Source organism: Gambusia affinis, linkage group LG01, assembly GCF_019740435.1.
Source record: "Gambusia affinis linkage group LG01, SWU_Gaff_1.0, whole genome shotgun sequence".
Classification (NCBI taxonomy): domain Eukaryota; kingdom Metazoa; phylum Chordata; class Actinopteri; order Cyprinodontiformes; family Poeciliidae; genus Gambusia; species Gambusia affinis.
This window is the reverse complement of record NC_057868.1, coordinates 36,898,439-36,912,216: the sequence shown is the minus strand read 5'-3', so window position 1 is coordinate 36,912,216 and position 13,778 is coordinate 36,898,439. Positions and strand designations below refer to the sequence as shown.

Here is a 13,778-nt window from a genome sequence, read left to right as displayed (position 1 = left end):
TTCTGAAAGTCTTGCTCTCTCCCGTATACTTGTCAGCAACTGTTTTATTTGTGTGTCTCTTTAAAGAATCATATTTTAGAATTGGAAGATGATATTGTATCAGTCCTGTATATCTGCATCTTAACCCAAGCAGGGCACTGCACTGTAACTGATTTATATTAGTATTTTCCCCTTTGACTTGGATAGATTTAAACTATGCAAGTTCTCTGTACAAATTTAAAAAGAAAGAGGGGAAGAGTTGCAGATGTGCCCTTGCTTGTTTCAAATAAACCTTTTTTTCCATTAGCACTTGATGATAATTACAGTGTCTCCTGGTTACAGTGGCACAATTACATATAGCTGTGTTATCACACGTCTGAGGTGGTTTTTCCATGCTTTTCGTCACAGGAGTGTGATGTGGGTTATGCGCGGACCACCTCTGGTCTTTACCTTGGCACGTGTGAGAGGTGCAACTGCAACGGCTACTCCAGCAGCTGTGACCCAGAGACCGGCAGGTGTCTGGTAGGTTCTGTGCCTCTCTTCCTCCCTCCGAACTCTCCACCGGTTGCAAACACACTTTGATCCCTCCGGTGGAATGTGCTAATGATTTCTTGGTTCATCCTAACATGTGAAAACACGAGTACTGTGCTGTGAATTGTTCCAACTCACCTTCTGTTGGTTTGTGTGTGTGTGTGTTTCGTACAGCAATGTCTTCACAACACTGATGGAGAGAGATGTGAAAAATGTCTGTCTGGATTTTATGGAGACCCTACAAGGGGTGGTCCGGTGCCCTGTAAGCCCTGTCCCTGCTATGGAGTCACTTCCAATGCTCAGTGAGTTTACATCTTGACTTGGGTTTGCATGTTTAAGTAGTTGTAAAAGTAGTCCTTAACAAACTTCAGTGTATTATGCATCTGTCCGTCTGTCACCTTACACCGTAGTGGGGTCGCGAGGGGTGCTGGTGCATATCTCCAGTGGTCAACGGGTGAGAGGCAGGGTAGACCTGGAACAGGTCGCTGGTCCATCTCAGGGCAACACAGAGACAAACAGGACAATCAATCATCCAGACCTGAGGAGGACTTAGAGAGACCTAAAAGATATTTTATTCTAAAATGGCCTTGTAGCTCCGTATATCTTCCTATCAACTTTGACCATTTTCTCAGTGCTTTGTACAATTTTGTACAATTTTGGTGTGTCATGTAAAATGGCCATAATTCAGCTGAAGTTTGTGATTATATGAAAGACTGTGAAAAAATAAGATTATTACTTTCTGAGCCCCTTTTTCAGAAAAAGGATTAGATCATAGTAAACTTTGTGCAGTAAAAGAGAACCCTGCAGTAATGTTTTATTCTCTTTTCTTAAAGATTCTCCCCAGAGTGCCACCTGGGCTCTGACGGTCAACCAGTCTGTGATACTTGTCCTCCTGGATTGACAGGCTTGCGCTGTGAAAGGTACGTCACACTCTCCTTTTCTTTTCATCTCTTCTTACTTGTTTTCCTCTGTCTTCTTGATTCTGTTTGGGGGTTTGCTGGCTGTCTGGCAGCAAGGTGAACTTGGTCTGACATTAGCATTCGTCTGCTTCATTCACATGCAGGAAAAGCGATATGGGCATGTCCATATCTGTTATTTTTTTGTGGAAACTGTCACTGGTCGGGGGGATGCTGACTTGTGCAACCCAGAATTTACTGTACTTCCAGAATTTTTTACTTTTCCACTTTAACTTTGTTTATTCTTCTTGCTTTTTTTTTTTTTTTACGATGTATTTGTAGTTTCACAGAGCTTATTTTTCAATAGAATAATGTGTGTTATTATTATACACTTTTGGTGTTTTTAATAATAGAATTATTCAATCTTTATTTTTTTGTTGCAAATATATTTGTCCCTGAATTTGGCAATATATAGACACACCAATCAAGGGGTTTGTGACCAAAGACAGAACTCCTGAAACCAATTTTAGTCAATTCTGATTTAGCTTCAGATAATGTTATTGTCAAGATCTAAAATATATTTTGTAGCCTTCCTGGCATTTACTATGTTTACTATTTGAAAAATAAAGATAGAATCAAAATAGACCTTGTGTGTTTTTCAAGCAGGCAGGTGCAAAACAATCAACACTGCAAAACTGCGAACTGACATTGGACAAACCGGTCAGCTGATGTTTAGATTTCTGGTGTAGCAGCCTGAATTAGAAACTAACTCTGTAGAAAATACAATATCCTTTTAAACAGGACATTACACTTTTTATTCATCCTTTTAAAGAATTTTAAACCCTTTCCCAGAATATCAAAACTAACAAACTGAATATCAGTGATTAGCAGAATTAACCTTACCAAGGTTAAACGTCTGTCTCCAGGTGTACTTCCTAAAGAACGTACCTTGACTATGAGATTTCCAAAAGGTTGCTTAGTCTTTTTGTTATTTGCTAAATTCTGCTACAGAACAAACCTCCTCTTCAATAGGTGGTAATTGTAAATGGCCTGAACCTATATGCCTATATAGTGCACAAAGCACTTTACACTGAAGCCATATTCACCTATTCACACTCATATTTATACATTGATTCGCAGATTGGTGATGAAACATCACCATGGATGGGTACAAATTCATATTCTGTGATATACGGGTCTCTTTAGTACACCAAAAAAGTCGTATTCTCGCAGAATGTGTTGTAGGGCCGTGAATAAACAAGGAAAACACTGCCTCTTTGGGAAACCGTTTGAAAAAGTTTCCTACTTCATTTGTTTTTCTTCTGACTTGATTTCAAATGTTTGACTGGTAACAAAATGGGCTTTATTTGAGTCTTTCTTCCTCCATAAGAATGTCCCTATCTGATAGTGCTTGGGTATTTTTGTGTCTTGTGGTTGACAAAAAAGATTGGATTTTTAGGTTTCTAACTGATCTTTTAAGACCAGCATTGCACAATTCAGGTCAACAACCAATTTCTCAGTGCATCGCTTGCTAAAAATCTTACTTTTGCTTCATCCTGTCCTTTTACCTTCAATAGCCTTTATCAGAGGATTATTTCTGCTTCACCTTTGCTGGTAGAAAAGTGTTGAGGTGAAAATTCTGTCCGCGCACAGACCCCATGTCCTGTGTCCTGTGGATCATAAATGTAAATGTGGCATTTATGAGGACTCCTGTCTGGCTGTCAAATCTTTGCCACAGCAAGGGCAAAGATGACCAGGTGATATTGGGAATAAGTAATTTATTTTTCACTTGACGTCTCTACCTACAACACGCCTGATTTTGCTGTTTTGATGTTAAGAGAAGACAAGCCGGCTGCTGACAGTTGTGGGGATCCTCTCCTGGAAGAGCACATTGGCAGCCTCCTACCTGTGAGATGTGGAGCAGAGCCAGTCTTCAATTTCAGCTGGGATAAAGAGATAGAGCCTTATGGTAGTGGGAATGATGATGAAGAAGATATTTATCGTCCAGAAAAAGGCACTACTTCCGTCCCTACTCGGACATTAATGTGGACTTCCTCTCTCCATGACAGATCAAAATTAACAGAAGGCATTAAGGTCCCAGTCAATTTGAACAGGTCATCTCCTAGACTGCCACCCCGTTTCACTCCCAGCCCAGAAATAAGGCACTCCAGCTTTCAACACCTGCTCCGAATTCATCTCAATGCCTTCAACAAGCGCTTGAACATGCTAGAAGGCAACACACTAGATATGAAGGAAAGTATTCGTAATATTGAGAACCAGCAGAGTAACCTCAACACCCATCTGATGAAGCTTATTGCCGTCCATTCACTCCAAGATAAGGACAAGAAGATATCCGACCTGGAGAGAAGCTACACAGACATGGATACTCGACTTAAAAGACTGGAGGGACGGCTGGAGATTTTAATTGACGGCTTCACAGCACTCGCTCAACAGATGAACAAGATGAAACGTGCAAGACACATATCCCGTCGGCTTCAAGAAAAGAGGTTTCTGCCTCCATTAGGTACAGTCATTGCTGTTCCACTATATTCAACTCCTCAATCTGTGATCAGAGCTAATCCCACTGAATCGCCATTCGCTGTGAGAGCTACAGTGCCCCAAAGCATACCCACTCCAAGTGTTGATTTAACCAAACAAAGCCATCTTATAATCCCTCAAAGAGACAGAAAGCTGAAATCAGGAGTGATCACTACTACCAAGTCCCTAGCGGTAACAAAATCAGCCAAAAGTCATGTCCCACCCAAGCAAACAAACAAAGTTAAGACCACCCTTGGTAAGGAGAGCAAGACTGTTCTAACGTCGACATTGAAAACTCCAGTAAAGCCTCAAACCAAAAGGCCAAAGGGTAGCAGGTCATCTGTGACCGCTAAACATATTTCACAGCCAAGGCAAACAAAGTCCAGGAAAACTAAACAAGAGGCAGCCGTTACTAAATTTCAACTTGAACCCCCAGCTCACAAATCAAAGCCTTCAACGACCTCTCAGCTGCATAAACAGTCTGGCCAAGCCAAGAAAAAGGATTCTTTGCCGCTTATCAAAAACAGTGGACGAGACAAGGCTGTAAGATCAGATGTACCTGTCCAGAAGACGTCTAAAGGCAAGAAACTCTCAGAGCCACACAAGGGAAACTCTAAGCAAAATTACAAAATGACTAAAGAATCTCCCAAAAAAGTCTCCACAAACACCCAACGGACAAAACCTTATGCTGTCAGAAAGACCCAATCCTCAACAAAAAGGACCAGTAACTCTAACAGCAAATCTATTTCCCTTAAAAAGTCTGACACAGCAGTACATAATAAAGTCAGGTCTTCCATTGTCCTCAAAACAAGCAAGAAAAGAGAACCTAAGGAAAAACCTAATTCAAAATCTGGAGTTATGGATCTGCTGAAGCTCTTAAATGGAGATTCCAAGTCTTCTAAACAAAGGAAGGATCCAGAGGGTTCTCTTCATATTATTTTAGGAAAAATCGCTATTCCTATAAAAATCATCCCAGATGACTAAGCAGCACTATGTTGTGTTGAACTGTTTTCTATTTTTATCCAAAGCTGAAATCCTGGACCTCATATTCATGTCCTCACTCCGTGAGTAGTTATTAATGAAGGGATTTTATTTTTACCATATTGATAGAGGGTCACATGCTTAAGGTTTTATGTATTTTGATACATTCTTTAAAGGTGTACTCTCTAGCAAAATATTGCCATAACTGTTGCACTGTTGTTACTGCTTGTGCCTGATTTTTGTTTTAAGGTAGACTACCTCAGATCTGGCACCAATGCATTCTTTCATCCTCTACATCTTCTGTCAGTCAGTTTCTGTGTGATGTTGTGTGAGTGTTATTTATTGCACATTGTGTCTTTGAGTAAGTACTTTGATGGTCCAGATCAGGGGATTTAAAATTCAGGCCTTGAGGTATGGCGTCATGCAACTTTAGATGTGTCGCTGGTCCAACGTACCTGAAACAAATTACTACGGTAATTACTTTTTCAGTATGCAGTCAAGTTCTCCAGGGTCCTGCTAATGACCTCATTATTTGACTCAGGTTTGTTGTAGCATAGACATTTCTGAAGATTGCAGGACCCTGGCTCTTGAGGCCTGGATATGAAGACCCCTGATCTTGTCTATGCTCTAAAAAAATAAGATTTTGACTTGTTGAATAAGGGGTAAAAGTGAAGAGGGAACAACATGTTGGAGCTTTTATTATTTTACCTTAATTTGTTTCTTTTTTCAATTTAGGCAGATGAAACCAAAATCTTGCAAACATTACAGGTTTTTTTGTCACATAGTCACAAGTTGTAGTCTCTACTATGGGTGGTGCATTGTAAAAAGGTCAGAGTGAAATACTTTAATAAACTTTGGTTGATTTATTTGAAGGGTTTTTTGTATCTAGAAATACATCTAGAATTTTTTAACATTGGGAAATAACTCAATGTTTCTTGTCAGTCATGTTATATCGATCCATTACACACAGAGGAAAATATTTTATGCCTTTACTTATTATAATTTTGAAGATTATGGCTTACAGATAATGAAACCCCAAACTTTTGTGTTTCAGAAAATTAGAATACTAAATAGTATCAATAAGAAAAAGGATGTTTTAGACAGAAATATCAGGCTTCTGAAAAGGTTGTTTTTCAATGCACATAATAATTGGTTGGGTCTCTCTTTGCATGAATAAATGTATCAATAATTCACAGATTATCTGACTAACACCGTGGTCATTGAACCAGCTTTTGGTACTTTTGTCAGTGTGGAAAGGTCTCACAATCACCACTGACTTTAGAAACTTCACACTGGACTTAGATCACCAAGGATTCTGTGCTGATTTCATTTTCTAGATGGATTTCAAGACTTTTCCATATGCAAAATGAGATTTTAAATCAAAAACTATGTGCATAGAAAAACAATATTTTCAGAAACCTGCCATGTCTGTTAAAAATGTAATTTTTTTTTATTGATCTAATGTAATATTAAAATTTTATGAAACACTAAATTTTGAGTTTCCATTACCTGTACGCCCTAATTATCCAAATTTCAAGAAATAAAGGCTTGAAACATTTCGGTGTAATAGATCTATATATTTTATGAGTTTTAATTTCTAAGATGAGTGACAAGAAATATTGAACATTTCCATATTCAAATTTTTGGAGCTGTAACTGTACACCCATGTTTCCTCCGGGATGAAATCTTCACACTTTACCAATTTCCCCTTCATTCCTTTAACATCATCAAATGTTGACATTACTGGAATAAAATTATATGTTTTAATATTTATTGTAAATATTGTGTTGACGGTGTCAATATATTCACATTATAATCCATTAGATTTTCTTATATTACCATTGTCAATGTAAAATGTACACTCACCCAGATGGAGTCATGCAAATTAAACTAAATTAAATTGTTGGGTTAAATGCTTATCTGACTGTACTGGATGTATTATAGAATACCCCACCTTGTTGATTGTATTGTATGATTAGCACACAAATTATGCAGTCGGTTGGCATAAAACACGCAGTGATGTTCTCTTGGTGGAGTCTGGTCTCATCCAACCACACCCTTCACATTGTGTTTTGGTGTCCTGCCATAATCATTGGTTCCAACATCTGTCCACCCTGTTAGTTTTAAAAAAGCAAGTTTATGACATGGAAGCCCTCTTTGTTGACCACTGAGCTGTGGACCTGCCAGAGTACAGGTGAGGTAAGCAAGAGTGCAGCGATGGAAGTAGCAGATTCGGGTTTCCTTTGCTTTGGTTGCAGCGCGACTCTTTGCCTGAGTTCTTGCTACATTTCTTTCCTACCTCACAGTATGATTTTATTTTCAATTGCATTTTCAGTATTTTCACCTGTAGTGCATACTAGCTATACTTACCTTCACTTTGTTTTGTTCTGGTGTCAGTCCTTTACCCATAAAACCTGTAGTTTTATGATAATGGTGATACTTTTCTAACTGTATATGAGTCTTGTCATTTGTGATTCTGTGAAAGGAAAACTTTTTCTTTTTCAGTTGTGCATTCATATGAGAGATGGAATCAACATATGAGACATGTTGAACAGTTTAGCTGCACCCATGCTTCATCCATCTCCAGGGCTGCTAGCAATGTCAAATCATCTTTTGTTTCGTTTTGTCTTGAAAGCCTGTTGGAATATGGTGAAAAGACTGTCTATAATTTATTTGGGGTTATTACTTTAAGAGTAGTGTAACTTGTAGATCTGTACAAATTAGCAGTAGTTTGAAGGGGTTCTCCCATCAAACTATGCAATCCAGGACTTTGCGAGGGGTCAGGAACCTACACTTTTTCCTGATTTTGGGCTAATGCTGTTTAACGTCAAACCTGGATCTATTTTATTGGAAATATTTTGTTTAACAGATAATTTTTCTTTAGATGTGCACCAGGATATATTGGCAACCCGCTGCGGGGACAGGAATGTGTGCCTGACAATGATATCAATGGTAAGCCATTTATTTTATTCCTGATGTTCCATTTTTATGGAAGCAAATTGAAATTTTGAACATTGAAAACCTCAGAGACTTGTTGGAGAACATTAAAGAAGACCAAGAAGCCCAACAGACAGGATGTTGAAAAACTTGTGGAGAAACAGGGTTACACATAGATTAAAATTGCCTAGTCAAAGTCCAGGCCTAAACCCAATTTTTTTCTATTCTGCAGACTACAAAATGGCAAAATGTAAATTCATAGCACACTTTTTAGATTTTTATTTCTCTTTCACTGCTTATGTTATCCAATAAATACACTGAAATTTGTGGCTTTAAGGTGAATAAAGGGTATTTCACATTAACCCCTTAACCGGCCGCCAAAAAGGCAGAGTATTCAAACAAACTAGATTTGTCCCATGGATGGGATACCACCAGTTAAGGGTTTAAGAAAGGTGTTGCATACAATAAACATGTTATGTGCTACCTTGTTACAGGCAACTGTTATAACTGTAACCAAGATGGCAGAGAAAGCTGCTCTGGTGGTGTGTGCCTGTGCAAGGTGATGGAAACATGCAGAGTATTTGTTTGGACAAACCTTCTCTTGTCTGACCTTGGCTGATTGTTATTGTTGCAGATGAACGTTGAAGGTCCATCTTGCTCCACCTGTAAAGCTGGAACCTTCCATCTCAGCCACAAAAACAAAGATGGCTGTTTGTCCTGTTTCTGTATGGGTGTCACTCAGCAGTGCACCAGTTCTACATACTACAGAGATGTGGTAAGTTCTTTAACTTGTTTTACACACCATTTTGAAACAATGCAGGTAGGAATAATCCAGTTATTCTCAGATTCTGCATGACTTAATTTTAAAGTTCATCACAGTAGGTTCGAGAAACATTAGTTTGCCAGAAGAAAGCTTCTTCTTATTGGTAAATTTCCATCTGAACTAGCAGACTTCTTGTGTCTGCAGGTCTCTTCTGTCTTTACTCCAAGAAACTTTCAGGGATTCGCTCTGGTAAACCGCCAGAGAACCAGTCGTGTTTCTACTGGTTTCACTGTGGAGATTTCCACCGAAGGCACTCAGCTGTCCTACAGCAACTTTAACAACTTGGGACAGGGCCCGCACTACTGGCAGCTTCCAGATGTTTACCAAGGAGATAAGGTCAGTAGCCAACAAGAGAAGTTAGATCAGTAAATCAACTAAAGTGATAGCACCAGTGCTAGTTCAAGGGACTGTGCGAAGCATCAGAAACTTGTAGACCATTTTCTTACCTGCAGCCTTTTTATGTTGCTCCCTTTCCTTGCCTTATGTCTCTGCAAGTCTTGAAAATCAAACAGCTTTTTCAATATGTGTGCAGTTTCTTTACCTCCGTTTCTGCATCAATCTTGCTGTTGAATCTTTGCCAGTCTTATGACAAAATATGTATAAATGGTAACTGCAATAATCATTTGTATAACTTTGCTCTCCAATTTTTGTTTGCATTTCCCTCCATTTTCTGTAGAAAGATTCTTACTTTTCTCGTGTCAAACGAGCACATCAGGTATAGTGACCACAATGAATGACAGATTTTTGATCATCAAATCTTCTAAAACGATTAAAAGCCCTTATTATTAACTTTTATTTGCTATCTAATGCATGCCTGTAACTGGCTGATGGGTCTGGCATGGTCATGGTTGTTAAATAAAGGTACACAGTGAATAAGCATGAGGCCAGTGAACCTGCATATTCCATGAATTGCTTTCTGCATCGCATCACATGAGCAATGTAAATAGATTGATCATTAATGGTCCATTTCAGAGATTCATAAAGTTTAACTTTCCCTCAGTAAAACTGCCACAACACTAGCAAATACCATGAGCTCAGTGAAACAGACAGTGATCAAAGGCTTCCTTCATCCACATCAATAGAGTGACTCGTATTTGCCAGAGGAACAGCTAAGGAAGGATGCTTCTGTTTGGAGTCTAATGGCCGCCGAACGTAAGGCCAAACAAAGACCAAAAAGAGACAGCCAGGTATTTGGTATGAGCTGGACTGTAGTGTAAACCATCTAACACTTCTAACCAGAATATAGCACCCTCTATACTTATTGACCCACACAGTTCCAGTGGTTTTAAACTTTTGAATTTTTGTACTGATGTAGACTTGGGCACGTTTATGGGTGTAACCATTGTCTTAGAGTCACTTCCTGACTTATGAAGATCAACACAGACCTGTTTTCCTTCAATAGCATGTTCTCATGTTTTCCTCACTTTATAAATTAGATAAGAATAAGGGTCCCCTAGTTTCACTTTGCACAATATTTACATTTCAGAGAAAGGAGAGGTCATGAACTAAAAATGTAGAGTTCATGGACTCTGTTCAACCTAAAAAAGTAAAATATTATTATTTACGTTATGATTTTTTGGGGGTTGCCCATAACTGTGGTTTGTCTTACGATGGATCTTCCCTCCACCCAAATGAAAATAGAAAAATTAATGGTTGGATTTTTCCAAAATTTTCCTTGTGGGTATATGATTTTGTGATGAAAGACTAATTATTTAGTATTTGTATGCATCTTTAAAGCATACATCTGTGAGTATATTGGGTGCTGTATTTGGCACAGACTGTAGTGTAGACAATTTTTAAGTGTTACTGCATGTGTTTGATATGTGATGAGTTGAAGACATGTTTGATGTTTGCTCTTGGTGTGACCCTGGATAGTTGAGACTTTAGACTTTTTAAGATACTCAAACATCACTGGCTCCTATGACAGCATGCTCACTTAATCAATGTGTTACACAGTTCAGGAAGGACTAAAACTCTAATCTCCACCTTTTTCCTGCTAACTGTCCCACCATTACCTCTCCACTCTCTTTCTGGTGCCCTGCTTCCTCAGAATGATGTCAAAAAGCTGGATGATGAGGTCTGGGCATTTCAGTTTAACTTCTCCAATGGACAAGCCGGTTTCCCTCCATTTCTCCCCCCTCCTAAATCCTCTTCATTTCCCTCCTCCCGGGTCCCGAACTCTTCTTCTCCTCAATGGTCTTTGCATAACCTGAGCCTCCCCTCCCCCGCATCCGGTGTTTCTTCCACTGTTAGACCAACCCGGCCCCAGTCTTACTCACCAGGCCACGTCCCTAGTCTGCAGGTACACGCTGTCGGAGTCGGCCAGAGTTGTGATGTCAGGGTTTTAAACTTTTGAGTTAGTTGTTGCTGTTGGTGACTTTTTGGCTTTTCCTTTTGGGGTCTGGGTCTGCTGTGGGTGACCAGAGCAAGAACACTTTCAGCAAGTCTGTTGGTTCTCCTGGAGGCAGCAGTAAGGTAGATGGTAACAAGAAAGCATGAAATAGTTTGCCACCTGTTTCTCACCATTTTAAAAAATAAATAATTAGTAGTACAGTAGATTGTGAATGAAGTCTACTTCACACACTGATCAGACCAGATTTACTTTGAGTTAACATAATATCACAGAGGAAATCAGCATCAAAGGCCAGACAAATTTTGTAAGTCTGAAAAGGCAGACTATTAATTTTTTGTTTTATGTTTTAAAAAGAGCCACATCTCACATATCCATGGATAGAAATTCGATATAAGGCTATAAAGCTCATTTTTAAATGTCGTTTTTTACAGTTTTCAAATTGGACTTGATTTTTAGAAATCTGTAATAACACAAACCAAACAGTAGTTTCTGACTTAAAATAATTTAGGACTTTAACTTTGTCATGTTTGTCAGACTTTCTCTAGGCCCTGCTTCCTTGCTTTTTTCTGTTTGTCTGCGTGCTTGCAAGTTGCACTCCCTGCCTTTCTGTCTGTGGCTTATTCTCTAAAGCCTTTTTCTCCATCTTTGGCCTCTCAGTATGCTCTGGTCTACAAAGGTTTCAGCTCGCAGCAAGACGATGTGCTGTACTGGCAGCTCCCTGAGCAGTTCACAGGGGAAAAGGTAACTGGAAAGACTTCTGGGCAGGATTCAGCAAAACACTTAGACTTTTTTCTACTCCATTGAGCCATTTCCATTGTTTTTCCGTGATTCTTTTTGATTTCCTGCACATCTGTCTTGCAAGAAGAGAAATTATTTGCAGTCTTAAAATATCAAATATAATTTGTAAAAGATCTGCCTGTGAAAATAAGAACGTAATTTAACACAATCCAGGAGAGTAATAGAACACATTTGTGTACAAGACTGACACAAAAGTAAATATTATTTATACATATCCAATTGAACAATGTGTATAATAGTAACTGGTAGGACTATGCTGATTATAACAAGGTTCCTGTCCAATTGATGAAACTATTTTTATGCTTTCCATATAGTTTTGGGAAACAATAAAGAAAAGAAAAATATTTTATTTCTAGACATGGTTCCCCATTCCACTTTCTAACTATTAGAAATTTCCAAATTAAATCACATTGCACATTGTCCTTGTTTATGCTTAATATGCACATAGCTACCATATGATTGTCTTTTTCTCTTCATCTACAATTAATTTCTGCTTGCACAGGTGACAGTTTCCAGTTTCCCATCCATCCATCCATCCATCCATCCATCCATCCATCCATCCATCCATCCATCCATCCATCCATCCATCCATCCATCCATCCATCCATTCCTCCATCCATCCATCCATCCATCCATCCATCCATCCATCCATCCATCCATCCCACTCGCCAGTAGTCAGCATTTAAATACTTAAATTTAAATACTTAAATGCTGACTACTGTAAAAATATTTTTTGTAATTTTATGATGAACTTGTCTTCTTATACCAAGAGCCTAAAAGGGATGGCATTTTTAACTTTGATATTATAAAAACATCCAATATATACACATGAAACTACATTAAATAAGATATTTTATAAAATGTTATGATTTCTTTATGATTTCATACAAAAAAGTATGAATGTCATATGAGTTACTGGTTTATGTTTTTTCCTGTGGTTCACATTAATATATTGTTTTGTTTTGAATCACACTGAATATTTTAGAAGAAATTATACTCTTACACGGGTCTTCAAGTGTCACTGTGTACATTGCTGTTGCTCCATGCTGCATTATTTAAACAAAATAACTCATCAATTGGTTTCAATGCTTCAGGTGGGTTCTTATGGTGGCAAACTGAAATACACCATAACCTATGTGACCGGTTCCAGAGGAACAGAACTCGAAGATGCTGATGTTCAGATAATTGTGAGTATGCCTTGCAGCTGGTGGGCTGGTTTCCAATCACAACTCCCAAAAATTTGCTGGATTTACTCACCCGCCCTTGTTGTCCGTCATAGGGTAATGACATCACACTGGTAGCCCGTCAGGCATGGCAGAGGAACCAGCCAGGCGGCAGAGAGAGAAAACAGTTTGAGGTCATCTTTAGGGAGGTGAGTACATCCTTACCTCACCCAAAGTACAGTAAAACATTATAAAATATGGTTCACTACAAATTATTGTAGAATTAATACATGTGTTCTTAGAGATGGGTCTGCTAAATCTGAATTGGAGAACTGAAATGTTTTGTGAGCACATTTCAATCATCAAAGATCTGTGTAAATGTGTTGGCATGAAGCTGATTGAGCTTTTTTTCTGTTTCATAGGAACACTGGCGAAGACCTGATGGCATGCCTGCCACCAGAGAGCACCTGATGATGGTCCTGGCTGATCTGGATGATATCCTGATCCGAGCTTCCTACTCCACTGAAATGCGCTCGTCTAGCATCTCTGACGTCAGTATGGAGGTGGCTGTGCCCAACTACAGCGGCTTGGCACAGGCCTTCGAGGTGGAGCAGTGTCGCTGCCCGCCTGGCTACCAAGGGCTTTCCTGCCAGGTATATGTAGATATATTCTATATAAAAAAGAAAGTATAATGAAACTTCTTCATCATTTTGTCTAAATCAAATGGATACAGTAGAATACTGTACTGCAGAAACACAAGATCCTAGCAAGTATTTTTA

The 13,778-nt window shown here is 38.8% G+C and overlaps 1 protein-coding gene across 2 annotated transcripts in view; it reads left to right on the top strand.

Annotated features, from left to right (window-relative positions):
- Positions 1 to 13,778, top strand: part of hspg2 (heparan sulfate proteoglycan 2) — a 115,329-nt gene that overhangs the window by 63,268 nt on the left and 38,283 nt on the right. The window contains exons 29-43 of one of the 2 annotated variants that reach the window (XM_044121906.1): positions 388 to 501; positions 685 to 812; positions 1,344 to 1,430; positions 7,810 to 7,877; positions 8,357 to 8,421; positions 8,497 to 8,637; positions 8,830 to 9,021; positions 9,362 to 9,400; positions 9,768 to 9,872; positions 10,736 to 10,987; positions 11,110 to 11,160; positions 11,696 to 11,779; positions 12,931 to 13,023; positions 13,116 to 13,208; positions 13,422 to 13,652. In XM_044121906.1, coding sequence (XP_043977841.1) covers positions 388 to 501; positions 685 to 812; positions 1,344 to 1,430; positions 7,810 to 7,877; positions 8,357 to 8,421; positions 8,497 to 8,637; positions 8,830 to 9,021; positions 9,362 to 9,400; positions 9,768 to 9,872; positions 10,736 to 10,987; positions 11,110 to 11,160; positions 11,696 to 11,779; positions 12,931 to 13,023; positions 13,116 to 13,208; positions 13,422 to 13,652 — 1,743 coding nt within the window. The remainder of the gene's footprint in view (positions 1 to 387; positions 502 to 684; positions 813 to 1,343; positions 1,431 to 7,809; positions 7,878 to 8,356; positions 8,422 to 8,496; positions 8,638 to 8,829; positions 9,022 to 9,361; positions 9,401 to 9,767; positions 9,873 to 10,735; positions 10,988 to 11,109; positions 11,161 to 11,695; positions 11,780 to 12,930; positions 13,024 to 13,115; positions 13,209 to 13,421; positions 13,653 to 13,778) is intronic. The other variant, XM_044121914.1, reaches the window with a different exon arrangement.